Source organism: Chrysochloris asiatica, unplaced genomic scaffold, assembly GCF_000296735.1.
Source record: "Chrysochloris asiatica unplaced genomic scaffold, ChrAsi1.0 scaffold00044, whole genome shotgun sequence".
Taxonomy (NCBI): Eukaryota; Metazoa; Chordata; class Mammalia; order Afrosoricida; family Chrysochloridae; genus Chrysochloris; species Chrysochloris asiatica.
In genome coordinates, this window is record NW_006408562.1 from 6,527,575 (window position 1) to 6,544,948 (window position 17,374).

Below are 17,374 nucleotides of genomic sequence, written 5' to 3' on the forward strand. Positions count from 1 at the left end.
TTGTTACAACTGATGAACTAATATTGATTCGTTATTATTAACTGAAGACCATAGTTTGCATTGGGGTCACTCTTGGTGTTGTACAATGCCATGGAGTTTAACAAACACTAGCGCCATGTGAGTCCTGGTGTGGCGCTGTAAGATAAAACACTGGACTGCAAGGTTGGTTTGAACCACAAGGTTGGCAGTTCAAACTCACCAACCGCTCCCTGGAAACCCTATGGGTCAGAAGCGACTCGACAGCACTTAACAACAACAACAATGCCATGTGTCCACCACTACAATAGCCTACAGAGAAACTACCTTCTTTCATCGAAACCACCTGAATCTGCCTTGCCAGTCAGATCCTAAGAACTCTACACAATCCTGGTTACTGAATTTTACAACCAATAATAGATTGTTATTGTTGATAAGTGCCATTACGTCAGTTCCGTCCCATATATAGGGTTTCCGTGGAGCAGCTGGTGAGGTTGAACAGCTGACCGTGTGGTTCCACCCAGCTTCACAGTCCAGTGCATTAATCCACAGCACCACACCAGAACTCCAGTAGTAGATGAGATGCAGTCATATAGAAAGTTCCAGTGAGTATTTCAGGACAGTCCTCCTTAGAACCACTGCTCAGAACAAAAGTTGAAGACAGTACACAGGACAAGACACCCAGGGAGATCCAGAAATGGTGGGAAGCACAGAGTTGGCCAGAGACAGTCTCTTTGCAAAAACAAGTGGACTCCTGAAAGATAGGTGAGCACAGAAAGAGACGGTGGAGACGCAGGACAGACTTCATCCACAGGAAGGCCAGGATGGGGGACCTTGTCCCTAAGGGAAGAGAGTAGCCAGCAACTTGCAGTCTACTTTGGGGATGCAGTTAGATTCCCAGTCATCATGCTTAGAGGTAAAGTACTATTAGGTTCCATGAAGTAGCAAAAATTGCTGTTTGTCATTCTAAAGAGGGAGAGGTTAACAGAGAGATTCACTACATGATGGAGATGGGATTTGGGATGGGAATCCAGGAATGGGTATGAATTAATAATTGGCCTCAGGATGCATGTGTGCAAAAGGGGCATTCTAGACAGATGTAGTAGTGAAATGCAGATAAACGCCGTGGAAGAAAAGCAGCTAACTACCTGATAACAGTTATTACACTCTTCTCTGTGATACAACATTGGACAGCCATTAAAAACCATGTTTATGAATATTTTTAATGATATGAGAAAAGTTCACATGATAGTGATTTAAAAAAAAAAAAAAAAAAACCCGCTTAAATATCTGGTGTGATACAGCCATAGAGAATAACTAGAAGAAAAACGTCCAAAATATTAAATGCCTTAAGCATCACAACAACACAATACAATACAACAAACTGATACACAAGTTGCTATTGTTGTTGTTATCAGTCATGACTTCTAGCGACTCTGTATAGGTTTTCTAAGGCTTTAAGTCTTTGAAGGAACAGAAAACTTCGTCTTTCTCCTGTGGAGTAGCTAGTATTCTCGAACTGCTGACCTTGTGATTTGCAGTCCAATGCTTATCCTCTAGAGCCACCATGCTCCAGACAGACAAATTGTTGTTGTTAAATGCCAACGAATTGGGTCCAACTAATAACATCCCTGTATAGGGCTGTGAGGAGCAGAACCAACCATGAGGTTCAAACCAACCTTGCAGTCCTGTGCTCATCCTATAGTGCCACGCCAAGAGTGCAGACAAGGTGTTGTTGTTGTTAAGTACCATCAAATCAGTTCCACTCATAGTGACCAAGAAACATAAGGTTTCCAAGGAACAGCTGGTGAGTTTGAACCACCCAACTTCTGATTCAAACCGACTTTACAGTCCATTGCTTATCCTAAAGTGCCACACCAGGAGTCTAGACAGACAAGTAGTGGCTGTTAAATGTTAGGTAGAATTTCCAGATATTTTTTCCTTTTTATTTGTCATCTGTGTTTTTAATATTTTCTTAAATGAACACCTATTATTTTTGTTGTGGTAATGTGTATGAAACAAAACATTTGCCATTTCATCATTCTTTAGATGCATAGTTTAGTGACATTAATTATTAATTATTATTAATCATTAAACATAGTGGTTCAATATGTTATTAAACCATCACTTTATGCTTTTATTAAAAACAAACAAACAAAACAGAACTTCTGCATTTTGTTCTTTAAATGAAAAGATACAGCTGCAGAACCAGGTTAGGGCAGTGGAAAGGCATTGAAGAAGGGTCTGAGGAGGATTCTGTTTACAGTGGTGCTCAGAAGCAGCACTGACAAGCATGTGCATTTGGAGAGAAGTAGAGGAGACAGACTTCATTGACTCCCAAGTGAGAAGTAGGCAGAGGCTGCAAGTCCAAGTGTGCAGTGACAGCGTCTCCCTCCCTCACCATGGTAACCCAAGTCCTGCCCAGTCCACCTCCTCAGTCAGCTTTCACAAGTGTTTGCTGAATGAGTGAAGGAATTAATGAGTCAGGCCATGGTACAGGGTCCTCACTGGTAGAATTCCCTTCCTGCTGTTGAATGCTCCAAAAACCAATTTCTCTTGACTCAGTTCCATCTCCTGGAGAACCCCATGTGTGTCAGAGCAGGACTGTGATCCATGTAGTGTGTAGTGGATTGTTTTTCTATAGTCGATCACCAAGCCTTTCTCCTAGACGCCTTCGGGTGGACTTCAACTACCAACCTAGTTTTTCTTTCTTTCTTTTTTGATGTACACTTACAAAATATAAAATATATATTCATTTCAATGTCCAAAGGGCACACTGTGGCAGCCAGACTCCTGTCCACAGACACACAGCCACTGTCTCTACTGTCGCCACTTTTCTAGGTAGAGATCTCATGGTCCACACTCAACGCTCTTCCTTCTTGATGGTCCTGGGAGTGTCTGTTTCTGAAATGAAAGATCACCGGCTCATTCTGTTTAGTTACACATCTTCTACAATTACAGTTGTGACAATCACAACTAATCCTGCTAAAAAGGACTCACAATTGAGTCATAAAATCCTATCATCATCATCCCCCCCCACACACCCTTTCATGAGCTCTACTTGGGAAAGAGGGAAAAAGTGGGGATTCTACCTTTCCCCCCTCATTCAGGAACTAAGCACACTCATGAAAACTTGCAAACCAGCCACTTTCTGCCTTTGTAGCCCCACCTCCCCATTTTTGATAGGCAATGTCTAAATTTCTCAGCCCTTCCAACCAACTTAGCTATTCTGAACTCAACAGATGTGAATGGAGTAAAGATTTCTCTTATCTTAACAGTTTGTAATGGAATTGGAATTGGTGAGTTTAAAGACACGCTTTCCATAAACGCTACAAATATTAAACACTTCAAAAATTGCACCTCAATCAGTGGAGACCTTCATATCCTCCCTGTGGCATTTAAGGGGTAAGTAGCAGATGAAGTAACTTGTATGTAGAGAAAACATTGTTTTTGCTTTTTTAACTGATCCTGATCACTAACCAAACATCTCTCTGTTTCATGTTTCAGTGATTCCTTCACACGCACTCCACCTCTAGATCCAAAAGAACTGGATATTCTAAAAACTGTAAAAGAAATAACAGGTTTGTATTACCCTAGTGTATGAAATTTTAAAAAGTACTGCTACTAAGGTTCCTATTTGTACATGCATGGGTTTATTCTGAACGAAATGTGTTTCAATATATCTTGGGAATCAGTGGGTACCTGGAGACAAGTTATTTTAGTAATATACTTGTATTTGTCTCAGTTGGGTACCTTCTTCCCCGCCAAAAAAAAGTCCAATCAAAAAAGTAGTATCCAAGGAGATCTGTTGGGTCAGTAAAATCCAAGACAGAAAGATCACCTCAAAAGGTTATCACTGCTTGTTTGGGGGATTCCAAAAGCATAATTTTAATAGATTTTCATGTAGGACACAAGAAGATCATGAGGCTTGTTAGGAAGAGGTTTTAAGAAAAACTACAACACACCTGCTCATTCTTCATGTGTAACAAGGGCTGTCCTATGAGAATTTGGTTGAAAAGCCTAACCCCATCCATGCTGTTGTCCTGGGATTACCCCTTCAGACTTCCTTTTGTTCTTAAAACTTAAAGAACATTTAAAAGGAATATGATTTGAGTCTTTCAAGAATGCCAGTTTGGCGTTCTTTGGAGCAAGGTTAGAGAAATGAAAACACCACCTTTAGAAGGATATAGACCAAGAGAGAGGATATGTCAAGAAAGAATAGCTTTGTGTTTTGATAATTTTGTTTCATTAAAGCTTTCTATGGTTTTATAGCAATACTTTTTGACTTACCCTCATATCTAAAGAACTTTTGCACATATCTCCTTCTCCCTCAACATGTAAATATTTCTTCTATAAATGACTAGTTTTGTGCTAGTTCTCAAAAATGCAGTTTTCCCTCAATAAAAAGCACACTCAAACCCAAACTCAAGACATTCAGGACTTCATGTGAATATATATTTAGCCCTCACTCAACCCCAGCCCTCTTGATGGATATGTATTTTAATGAGCAGAGGGTGAGGAAGAGAAATCAGTATAGGTGTCCAAATCTTAGCAACCAGATGCCAAATCCTTGCTTGACCATTGACAAACCATTGGTTAATGACTGCCATCTCAACTTCATTTTCTTCATCTCCATAAAGGGAATGTTGTGTTGGTGGTGGTAAGTGCTGTCGAGTCAGTTCTGACACAGTGATTCTGTATAGGGTTTCCAAGGAGTGGTTGGTAAATTTGAGCCCACCCATCTTGCAATTCAAACCGACCTTGTGGTCTGGTGCATTATCACACAATGCCACACCAGGATTACATAGAGGAAATAAGTCAACCTAAATAACACGGTAGTTTTGAGGATTAGACTTAAATGAGGAAACTTAAATATGTGAAACTACTTGTATGTAATAATAGTTCAATAAATGGAAGCTATATATAGCTGTAAGCAGGAACCTGTTCAGCAGAGTCAAATGTGAACCCCAGCCAGCATCTCAGGGACATAGCACCCAACACAGGGGGCAGCCCGTTGGGTGGGATTAATTATTAGGAGAGATGTAACTAGGGATGTTGATTCCATAGAAGGCACAGCATGCCTGCATGTGTATGTTTTGAATCAAGATGACAAAAAGAATCAAATCTCAAGTTTTCACATTTACTACGCATATTCTGGTCTGTGAGGATCCCAGAATAATGTCACACACAAGAAAAGAATTTGGAAGTGGCATATGTCTAAGCTTTCCTTCTGCCTTATAGGATTTTTGCTGATTCAGGCTTGGCCTGTAAACAAGACTGACCTCCATGCTTTTGAGAACCTAGAAATCATACGCGGCCGAACAAAGCAACAGTAAGTTGGCTACCGAGGCTGGCTGGTATGACTGTTGAGTATGTAAAATATAAATTGCTTTCCAAAATATTTCTTGGATATGCATCTCTGATACTAAATATGCTGCTAATGATGCCTCCCAGAAATCCCTCTTTTGCTTTGAATTCTGAGAAATACTTTGTTTGTCCAAGATTCACAAAGCAATGAGAGCTTTAGACCGAGTCTCTTGTTAACAAGAATGGGATAGCATTTATGAATTGTATAAAGGTATTCTTGGTGCATTCTCCTGAAAGATGAGGCAAAGTTAACGTTAATTGGGTCCAATGAAGCACCGGAGGTCCTTGGGGTGTGGGGGTCCTCGTGTGGTTCGTCGATGGTAAACCCTATTCCTTTAGCATTATACCCCTCATCTACTGGGTGAGGCAGGCTGATTCCAGGAGTCACTGGTCCCAAAGCAAGACCTATGCAGCTATTGATGGAGAATCACTGGGCAGGCAGAGTCGGGGTGGTAGTTGCAGACCCTAACACTGGGCCCTTGACCTCTCTCAGGAACTGAGTTGTGGGGGCAGAGTGGTGATGGTGTGGTTATGTGCCTTGGAGTCAGTTCTGACTCATAGCAACCCTGCGTGGGATTTCCAAGGCTGTAAATCTTTACAGGAGCAAGAAGCCTCATCTTTCTCTCACAGAACGGCTAGTAGTTTTGAACTGCTGACCTTGAGATTATCAGCCTGACTTGTAACCACTGCGCTACCCCAGTAAGGACGGAGAGGGAGGGAGAAATGGTTTGAAGAGAGAGACCGGGAGAGAAGGAGTCTCCAAATTATGTTTTAAATCTTTGCAATTCAACCCATAATTAACTCCTATTTCAACTCCCCATTCTCCATTACTGGTGACAAACGGGCTTCCTATTGTCTGTCATCATTTGCAAACAGCTATCTGAATTCCCCCACCATATGCACAAAGCTTTCTCTATTCTGTCCCTCCTTTCCTTCCCAGACCCATCTTCTCTCATTCCTCCTGCCTCCAGGTTTGAGGTCCAGCCATAGTTTGTATCTGTCCAGCTCACATGATTTCTTCCTTACTGTTCCTCTCAGGGTTCTGTAGGAATATCTGCCCTTAACTCTAGGTAACTGCTAGACCTGCTTTTTGCTCAGTCATTTTATAAACACGTTGCCAAGTCCAAGCACACAGTTGGGTGGTGAGAGTATCAGAATTCTGACCGTTGCTGTGGTCACAGTCTTGTTGTTATGTGCCTGCAAGTTTATTCTAATTCACAGCTACCTTATAAGAAAGAGCAGAACTGCCCCCAGAGAGTTTCCTAGACTGTATTCTTAGTGGGAGCAGATCACTAGGTCTTTCTTCCATGGAGCTGCTAGGTGGCTTTGAACCACCAGCCTTCTGGTTAGCAACTGAGCACTTAACAATGAGTGTCTTGAGAACAAGAAATCTCTTCTTAACCTTCTCAATAAGTCTCTTCAGTAAAGGAATGGATGGATGGGCAAACCTAAGATGTTTAAAGTTGTTTCAATATTTGTTTGGCGCTGCTGTTGTTGTTGGTAAAGTGCTGTCGAGCCAGTTCCAACTCATAGCGACCCTTTATAGGGTTTCCGAGAAGCAGCTGGTGAGCTTGAACCACCGACCTGACTTTGTGGTCCAGCACATTATCCCACAGCTCCACACCAGGACTTCTTAAGTGTTTGAGGGGTTCGAAAATATTTGCAATTCACAGGCTAAACAAACATGCAACAAATAATATAATAGCGTTCAAGAGACGTCTATCAGCCCAGTCTGCAACTCACTGAGTTAAAGATACAAAAATGAAGGAGGGACTGGGTTGGCCCTGGAGGAACTGAAAAAAAACTTGCAGTTTTCAAAAGCTAGAGTGCGAACCTTTCAGCAGTGTGGCTTTCACTCCACGGAAGGCATTTTGTAAATCGAAAGCTGTCTAGTAAAACAAAAAGTTCTTAGTGCTACAAGGTCACCCTTGTTTTTCACGTGTTCTTTTTCTTCTTGCCAACGTAGCGGTCAGTTTTCTCTTGCGGTCGTCGGCCTGAACATCACCTCGTTGGGATTACGTTCTCTCAGGGAGATAAGTGATGGAGATGTGATCATTTCCGGAAACCGGAAACTGTGCTATGCAAATACAATAAACTGGAAAACACTATTTGGGACTTCAGGTCAGAACACCAAAATTATAAACAACCGAGGCGAAAAGGACTGCAGTAAGTAATGACCTCCCCATTTGATTGTAGGAAATGTTCCAAGGGACCATTCATGTTCACTTAGAATATTGAGGGGCCATTCCCAAGCATTTTAGTTACTTTTTTCATTCCTTAAGAAGTGACTCAAAGAAATCAGTACATTCCTAACTGGGAAGTTACCGTATGTAGTTCATCAGAATTGTTTACAGATCTTTATTTTTTTTTTTCAGTGGCAGTTCTGTTTATAGCTTTTATTGTGAATTGAGTGATGGTTTCCATGGGAGAACATCAACCTGTTTGGCACTCATCCTGTCATATTTTGTTTCATTGCAATGATTTCAATCCCCTCCATGCATCATCATTTAACAGTATTTGCTTATATTTCTATACCCGTCTGGTTTTTTGGGTTTTTTTTTGGTTTTTGTAATTTACAAACTAAATTTATTATTGATTGTATTACATTTGGGGTCTAGATTTCTCCCTGCTTATTTCAACCTCTATAGATCCACGTATATAAACATATACAAGACACATGGTGTGTGTCCACACACACACATACTCAAGAACGGGATAATATTCCCTGCTGTAACTCTAGAAGCTTGCATCAGCTTTTGAAGCTGCAGAGGGTATTGTAGCCCGATAGGGTCATTCTGAGATCTAGCCCACTCTGTGTTTACAGGGGCCATAGGCCAGGTCTGTAATCCTTTGTGCTCCTCGGAGGGCTGCTGGGGCCCAGAGCCGAAAGACTGTGTCTCCTGTCGCAACGTCAGCCGAGGCAGAGAGTGTGTGGACAAGTGCAACATTCTGGAGGGGTAAGACATCTGGTTTTCATCCATTGATTTTGATCACAAAATGAAACTCAGGATTCTTTTTTTTTTGTTTATAGCTTTCCAGCTTTATTCTTTTCCTCTTTTGGTTGCAAATCATCATAGGAAATGGACCAACTTTTATTATTATTATCATTATTGCGTATTGGTGGTAGTGGTTATGTGTCGTGGAGTCAGTTCTGACTCATAGTGACCCTGTATAGGGTTTCTGAGGCTTTAAATCTTTATGGGAGCAGAGAGCCTCATCTTTCTCCTGCGGAACAGCTGGTAGATTCAAACTGCTGACCTTTTAGTTAGCAGCAAACCTCATAATCCACTAGATCCTGCAAAGTCAAAGGTATGTAATAATACTCTCTCTGTTACGCTCATTAGAATCTCAATTTTAATTTAAAATTCCTTCCAGTTACATGATAAATTCATTTCCTGTACTGCTGTTAGCAGAGAGGAACACCATCCTCTGTAGAATTGTATCCATTTGTACATTTCAAATTAAAAACTAGATTACTGTAAAATTAAAGGAGGAATCCTCGTGCGGTGCTGTTAGGATCAGTGCTAGCCACAAGGTCATTGGTTCATGCCCACCAGTCTCTCCTCAGAAACCTGATACAGGGTCACTATGAGTCAGAACTGACTCAATGGCACTTCACAACAAAAAAAAACTAAAGGATGGAGGCCAAAGCAATTAAAAAAAAAAAATTAAAGAAAAAGAGAAACGCTGTGATAGAGAAAAGCCAAAAGGAATTCGAGAAGGCTTTAGGATCTCTCGCATCCTTTCTCACAGTCAGGGCGGGAGCCACAGCTTTGATCCAGATGTTTTCAAGGGCAGGATTAAAAGACTGAGTTTAATATGTAGGACATGTAGGACTCATTTAGCTGAGATGTTCATTAACCTAACAGGGAAAAAAAAAAAAAGCATTATTGATAAAATTGTTTCAATTTCATGTAAGAACTGTTGGTGCAATCTTATCACTCTAAATAACATGCCTTGAGTGTTCAGCTCTCTTTAAAGAGACAAAGTAATTAAATCAGCTGAGGGTTCCCCCCATTAGTATAGAGACTACTGATGCTCCCCAGCACCTGGCTGCTTTTCAGGACTGGCCCCATTAGTTGATGCGGTGAAGCGCATGAAGACAGTCCGCATCTGACATGTGGGTGAATTGATTTCATTTGTCTGGGGAGGACTTGGGCAGACTTTCGGTGTGTGAACACTCCTTGGTCACTGAAGACCTGTTGCTAATTACAGCTTCCTCTCTTCTTAACAACTGTCACATTCATCTTGTCTTTTCACTCAAACATCAGCTTCTTGTTTAACATTGATCCTGGAAGAAGGTTGCAGATGTTACTAGCCAAAAAAAAAAAAAAACTTTCTACATCTGTGCTTCATTGTTTCTGTTTTCACAAGTAATTATTTGAACAACTTTAATACCCTCCCTTTATTCTCTTTTCTACATTCATTTTGGTTTATATTTAATTGAAAAGTCATTGATTTGTATTCAATTAATGGAATCAGTTCATTATATTACAGTATAGTCAAAATGAGTCCCAATGGTGTGATCTTGACTAAAATTACATGGCCTTCATGAGAGAGGCAACTGATGTTACTTGAAATGGTAAGGCGATGAATGGAGACAGTTAAAGGATGCCGTGAACTGAAGCAAGATCCCAGGAAGTAGATTTCCTCAGTTTCCTTTCTTCCTTTTCTCAGAGAGCCGAGAGAGTTTGTGGAGAAATCCGAGTGCATACAGTGCCATCCTGAATGTCTGCCCCAGCCCATGAATATTACCTGCACAGGACGCGTAAGGAGCCCATTTTCATTTTCTTCACACCTTCTTCCTAGAAAAAAACAGCTCTCCCAGCAGCAGAGCCAAGCCAGTGACCCAAAGCCATCCTATAGTTACCAAGGACACCAAGTCTACTTCTCAGATGAGCGATGATGTAATCTTACCACCATGAGAAAGTGGCTGTGTTTGACTTGACGTCATCACACTACCCATGAGTCCTGGGGTGATACTGTACGGTTAAGCATCAGACCGCTAACCGCAAGGCTGGCAGGTCAAACCCTCCAGCCACTCTTGGAAACTTTATACAGGGTCACTATGAATCGGAACTGACTTGATAATACAACAACACAACACATAACCCACCTGCGACCTTTTCCATCAAATATCCCCAAATAAACAGTGATGGCATTTCACCACAAAACATGAAAGCCTGTAGTGAATATTTACTCCTTTTCTAGATTCCATCTCTAGAAGTCATGTTAGTGCCGTGAGGCTGGGCCCTGACTCATGCAACCCCATACACAATATGATCAGATCACTGAAGTCCAGAAGGTGCTTATTGGCTGATTTTCAGTAAAAGATCACCAGGCCTTTTGTCTGAGTCCATCTTAGTCTGGGAGCTCTGCTGAAACCTATTCAGCATCGTAATCACACACGAGGTCAAAGTCATAGGACTTAGTATAACATCAGCCAGTTTTTAATAGTGCTGCCATTTGCCATCACACTCCATCATTTTAATAAAACATTATCAACTTCTCATTTAACAGCTTATAATTATTTGAAGGATTTTGAAAGCATTCTTAATGTATACCGTCCCATGTTCAATCATGTTTTTAAAAACATAAGTGAGAATTCAGGTCTCTCTCATACAAAAGTCTTGATGTTGTTCACGCAATTATTTATATAAGGAATTGTGTTTGAATTTGAGCTTCAAAACATTTTTGAGAAGTTCTTTCAAAATGACATGGAAATGCAGGGCCTATTGTCTGAGGGAGAGAGTACCAACCAGCCTGGGTGGTTACAGAGTGGATCATTGGTTTTTTAAGAAGACATGGTGCTTGCTGAAATGTTTACCACTGAAATTAACTAATCAGTGCTGTTATCTGACTCTTCTGTTGTTCTGGTTTGGGTAAAATCAGCCTTTGAGAAAATGTAGCCAACTGCAAAATCCTTCCTTGAAAGTCTGATTTCAGTGCCTTTATGAAGTGTGGGGGAGATGACCTGGGCAGCTGAGCGCTTTCACTTCTGTAGTTTTACAAGAACACAGCACATTTTACAAACCGAACCAAATTTATCATATTACACAGTTAATTACGTAGCTTTCCTGTACTTGCATTTGCTTCCTTCTTGTCACTGGGGATAAACAGATCAGAGTTTTCTTAAATATGCCTTGGCGGCTTGATTTCCCTCAGGAATACCCTTTATTTTTAAATAAGATATGCAAGAAAGTGACCATTACAGGTGTAAATATACATGCAAGTTAGTCAATATTGTTTTGAGAAGGAAAGATGCCTGTGATGTATGAAACAAAATGCAATCATTTGATAGTTTTCATTTCTCTTGTGATTTTATATATTGTATGCATTTGAAGTTAGGAAAACTTTTTTTACTGAACTATTAAATGTGGTCTGATCAAGTCAAAGTAATCACAGAGGACTTCTTTTTTTTTAACTTGGAGAATTTGTCATTTATGTTTTTTCACAATAACTATGTATTTCAAATAAGCAGTTACTTCCATTCTGAAAAGCAAAAGCACTTACAGAACTGTTTGTACATCTTGACACAGGGACCTGACAACTGTATAAAGTGTGCCCACTACATTGATGGCCCCCACTGTGTCAAGACCTGCCCATCAGGAATCCTGGGAGAAAACAACACCTTGGTCTGGAAATATGCAGATGCCAATCGTGTTTGCCACCTGTGCCATTCAAACTGCACTTATAAGTGAGTACAAATCTAGCCCCTAGGAAAGAAAATGCAAAATAAAATATTTCCTGTCTTGCAAATTCATGGATGGGAAATGTCTTTGATTTCCGGACAATCAATTACACAGGTTTGTATTTGAGTCAGTGGCTTAAGTGTTTTGTCATGATGCCCATGGCAGCCGCAACCTGTTCATGGGCAGATGACAGTGCTGGTAGGAAGAGCTGTGTCTGTCATGATGTTTTATCAGGTGACAGCTCCAAACAAGAAAGAATATGCAGAGGTAGAATGCAGGTATAGATCTTGCCAGCTACCGTCTCTCCTCATTTCAATAAAGTTTACACGTCTCGACAAAATTTTAGGATTAGTATAGGACTTGATTGTTATTATTTTGCAGTTAATAAAGCTAACATTTCCTAGATTTTGGCTGAAAGACTTAGCTAATTGATGGCTAAACTGTTACTAAGCAAATTGCAACAGTAATGACTAGAATCCACAGAAGAAGCACTCTAACTGTATGCACTTTATTTACAGTACAGGATTGATAAATTTGGCAATCAAACTGGGCTATTGCCAGCACTCAAACAGGGAATTTGAGCTGTAACATCTGATACCTCATGGGTCCTTGTATCTCTCAAAGTTCTCAACCCTCCTTTCTCTAGCTGGATCCAAATCTTACTAACTGTGTGGTCTCAGACACATGTAATAACTCACAAGTAATATCTAATTTGATTTCAGACTAGAACGAAGTTTATCCCTTGGGCTAGAATGGTGCTTATTAATGTTCCTAGAAGGAAAAATAATTTAATTGTACTTGTATAAAGGAACAGAAGAAATATGAGGTTGTCTTATCTTGTAAAGGTGTCCAATCCCAGAAACCCTATGGAGGCTGCTTGTGAGGTGGGAAAGATTCAGTGGCAGTAGCTTGGGTTTTGGTTTTGTATAGAAGAGTCACAGACTGGAGAAAGATGGCCTGGATTTGGTACTGTCTGGTATTCTGGTCTACCTCTGCCGTGTGCTTCACGACAACCACAGTGGAATAAACAGGAGCATTCTCCATTATTCTTAATACAGTGTTAACATTCGCAGTCAACAAATCTTCCTGCCTCCCAGTATTCTAATCTGTCCTTTAAAATAGTTGATGACCCTTTGGTTGTACATAGATTGAAAAAAAGCAAAGGTTTAATCTTTGGACTAAATTTATTTTATTTTAATTTAAAGATGACTTCAGGAGATAGTTTCAATTCAAGGTTGAAAAACAATTCGCAGCCATAGCTTTAAGGGATTCCTTCAGCCTCAATTGTTGTTGTTGTGAAGTGCCATCGAGTCAGTTCTAACCCATAGCAACCCCATATAGGGTTTCTGAGGAGCAGCTGGTAAGTTTGAACCACCGGCCTTGCAGTTCAGATGGCTTTGTTGTCTGGCGCATTAACCCACAACACCACACCAGGACTCCATAGGTCCAGTTAATTCTAGAAGTTGAAGTTCTATTCCAAGTCTTTCTCCCTTTTTCTCAGGATTTATCCATCATATTATTTATCAGAACGTTCAGTAATGGTAGCCAGCTGTCATCTAGTTCTGGTATCAAAGTAGAGGAGACTGGTTTATAGAGACAGTTAAGCATTTAGTGCAGTTCCTTCTCTGATTCTTGGGTTTCCTTTGTTTTTTTTCCTAGATGAATAAAAATCAATAATCGTATTTAGATGACTGCTCATAGTATTTTTTAAAAATACTTTTACTTAAGCAAATTGAAGCAGATTCTCTAGAACAGAATTATGTTTGCTGTATAAAATCTGTTTATCCTTTCCCATTCTTCTATTTTGTGGAAGTAATGTATACGGGTATATGCTTGCATGTGTGTAAGTGAATGTTCTTAGGCAAAGAAGGGTTTTAGAACATTGTTGAGAAATTGGAAGTTTTTTTGTATTTCTGTATGAGAAATGCTTTGCCAAATATAGAAAGGGGAAGTTTACTCATGATTTAAATAAACTATGTTAGTGGCCATTTGTTGTAAAGCCTTTCTGACACTCTACAGGTAATAAATCTTGATTTCCTGGGTTTGGTGTCCAAATACAATGGTAGTTTCCATTATGGCGCCCCCTAAAATTGTATGCCCTCATACAATTTCCGTCTCTTTCTCCCTTGGTCTCAAATGAAATCCTGATGTTAGGTCATTTTCCACATAGAGTTTTATTAATTATTGTCTTACATATATTTCATTACTTTCCCAATCCTGAGCTTTTTTGTGGGGTGGCGATGGGAAGAACATACAATTTTATATACGCTGGCTATTACTATGTATCTTTAAGAATTGAATGATAGAAAATGAATTTAAGTTTTAATGTGGAAAAATGTTGAAGATGGTAAGAAAAGTAAGAAAGACTTTTTCCTGTGCATTCATGACATAAGAGGAGCCCTGGTGGCGTACTTGTTAAGAATTAGACAAAACCATCTGAACTGCCAGGTTGCCAGTTCAAGCTCATCAGCTGCTCCTTGGGTGGGTCGGAACTGACTCGACAACACTTAACCACAACAACAACCAAAAGCTCAGCTTGTCAACCTGACCAGCTGCTCTGAGGAAAGAAGCTGTGGCGGTCTGCTTCTGTAAGACTGAAGCCAGGAGAACCCGACAGAACAGTTTCCTAGGAGTCAGAATACATTTGACAGCAATGGGGTTGGCTTTAAGTTTGGGTATTTTTGATGTTGGAATCCTGATGTGACACTGTAAGGTAGGCACTGGATCACAAGGCCCATTGGAATAGCAAGATTGGGGGTTCCAGCTCACCAGCTTCTCCTCAGAAACTACTACACAGGGTCGCTCTGAATCAAAACCCACTCATCCTTAACAACAACTACACCACAGTGGTATCAGGAGTCCTAGTGTGGCGCTGTAGGATAAGCACGGGACTGCTAACCACAAGGCTTGTGCTTCAACACTAACAGCCGTTCTTCAGAAAACCTATGCAGGGTCACTATTATGATAGCATGGAAACCTGCCTGATGCCAAAAGCCCTTCCAACAATGGAAGGTCTTGTATTCTCCGAGTGTTCAGTAGGGCACTTGAAGCAAATCCATTTGGAAAGGGAGCCACATCTTCAAAGAAAGGAAAGCTTTCAGATTTTTATTCTGATCAATTAAACTAATAATTCAGTCGGTCCTCTGTAACCACTGATCGGTTCGACATCTATGGAATCTGTCAACTGTGAATTGAAAATACTGAGGAGAGGGAAGCAATTTAGTAATCAAAGCAGTTCCTCGAGCTAAGATGGGGCCTAACAGGCTGTTTACATAGTGTGTGCATTGTATTAGCTATTAGAGCAGACAGTCTCACTTTTCTCCCGAGAACACTTGGTAGGTTTGAACCACTAACTGTGTGGCTTGTAGCCCAGTACCTAACCCACAGTACCTGCAGAACTCCTTTACGTAATCTAGAGATACTATAAAGAGTATGGAAGATTGTGCATAGGTTATGTACAAATACTATGCAATTTTATATAAGGGACTTGGACACCTGCAGATTTTGTATGGTGCCCAGTGTCCTGGAACCAATCTCTGTGACTACCAAGGGACAGCTACATTTGCCTATTTTTATTGTATACAACAAGCTTTAATTAACTACCGTCATTGCAATTATATATAAATTATTTGTAAAGATAATAAATTGGGTGAGGAAGAGAATAATGTTCCCGACAGTGTTAAATGACAGCACAGTCTGGTCCCATTTACTTCCTATTTAACGCCGTGTCCAGGGCACTTCTGCAAACTCATACAAAGCCGTCATCGTCCATCCCCTGGACCCTTAATCCTGTTACTCAAGCCATTCTCTCTGGTGGTGCTTGTCATGTCGCTCTCCTTGTCAGTGATCTCTTCAAAAAGCTGGACTGTCTTTACTGCTGAAATTCGTATTTGTCAGTAGCTTCTTGCTAGCATTCCTTGCAGTTTTCTAACAGCAATGTAGATAAATGCATAAAATCCTGCATCTTGTCCAAAATTTACATCAATTTGCAATTTTGTTGTTGTTATTAGGTGCCACTGAGTTAGTAACAATTCATTGAGAACCTGTGCACGACAGAAGGAAACATTTCCCGGTCCTGCGCCAACCTCACAATCGTCACTACATTTGAGCCCATGCCTGCTGCCACTGTGCCAGTCCATCTCGTTGGGAATCACCTCTTTTTCTCAGACCCTCCATTTTACTATACATGAAACCCTTCTAAAAGGACTGGGCCTTTCTGATAATATGTCTGAAGTACGAGAGACAAAGTATCCTCCTTTCCAGGTAGCATTCTGACTGAGCTTCTTATAACATGGATTGGTTTGTACTTTGGGCAGTCCATGGTACTTTTAATATTCTCCTCCAAAATCATAGCTCAAATGCTTCAATTCTTCTATGGTTTTCCTTATTTACTATCCAACTTTCTTATGCATATGTTATTGAAAATACTATAGCTTGGGGGCACTTCCAGTTTGGGGGCAGGAGAAGCAGAGACAGGGCAGCAGAGGCTCCTCAGCAGAGGCACAGAAAAACCAGAGAAGGTGCTTTGGCTCTGATATAAAGTGAGGGGCATCAGTTTTTGGCACCCACCAGTGGAGAAATCTGACTGTGGCAGGAATAAACTGTGATTCTAGAATTAACCAGGATGCTCCCTGCGGCCCACAGCCTGGGCGAAGATCAGAGGGCGGGGTCATAGCTGCACTGATACCGTGCTAAAGCCACAAAGCAAATTGTAGAAAAAGAGGTGTAACAACTTTTTTTAAATTTTTCTTTCCTCCTATCCCATAGTAAGGAGCTCTGGTAGCATAGTGTTTACGAATCGGGCTGCAAGCCGCAAGGTCAGCAGTTTGAAACTACGAGCTGTCCCGCGGGAGAAAGATGACGCTCTCTGCTCCCGTAAAGATTTACAGCCTCAGAAACCCTGTACAGGGTCGCTATGAGTCGGAACTGACTCCACGGCACATAACAACAACAAAAACATCCCATAGTAAAATTAGTAAAATGGAGGTTCGGAGAAAAAGAGGAGATTCCTCTCTGCCCAGCCTGGGCAACTTTGGGCAGGTGAGAGCGCATCCCCAAAAGGGTCTAGCATTGAGCCCACAGGATACAATTTTCCAACAGTGCAAAGAGGAAATCTGAAAGCCACAGCGGTCTCACAAGCTAATCCTTTGGCTGCTTCTTATAACGTCTGACTCTGGGACTTAGCCCTAAAATTGACTCTTGGGCAGGATCCTTTATTCCTACCCTACCTAACGAGAGACAGCAGGTCTGGCCATAGAGCCAAACCATATTTGCACCTTGTAAAACCCCAACATAAAAGGCAAGCACCAACACCAACTACTATATACAAGGACGCAATC

At 40.8% G+C, this 17,374-nt stretch overlaps 1 protein-coding gene across 1 annotated transcript in view; it reads left to right on the forward strand.

Annotated features, from left to right (window-relative positions):
- The window catches only part of EGFR (epidermal growth factor receptor), a 78,084-nt gene that overhangs the window by 16,477 nt on the left and 44,233 nt on the right, over nt 1-17,374 (forward strand). Inside the window, exons 8-14 of the mRNA XM_006861865.1 lie at nt 3,255-3,381; nt 3,484-3,557; nt 5,218-5,308; nt 7,310-7,509; nt 8,168-8,300; nt 10,021-10,111; nt 11,883-12,040. Of these exons, the coding sequence (XP_006861927.1) occupies nt 3,255-3,381; nt 3,484-3,557; nt 5,218-5,308; nt 7,310-7,509; nt 8,168-8,300; nt 10,021-10,111; nt 11,883-12,040 (874 nt within the window). The remainder of the gene's footprint in view (nt 1-3,254; nt 3,382-3,483; nt 3,558-5,217; nt 5,309-7,309; nt 7,510-8,167; nt 8,301-10,020; nt 10,112-11,882; nt 12,041-17,374) is intronic.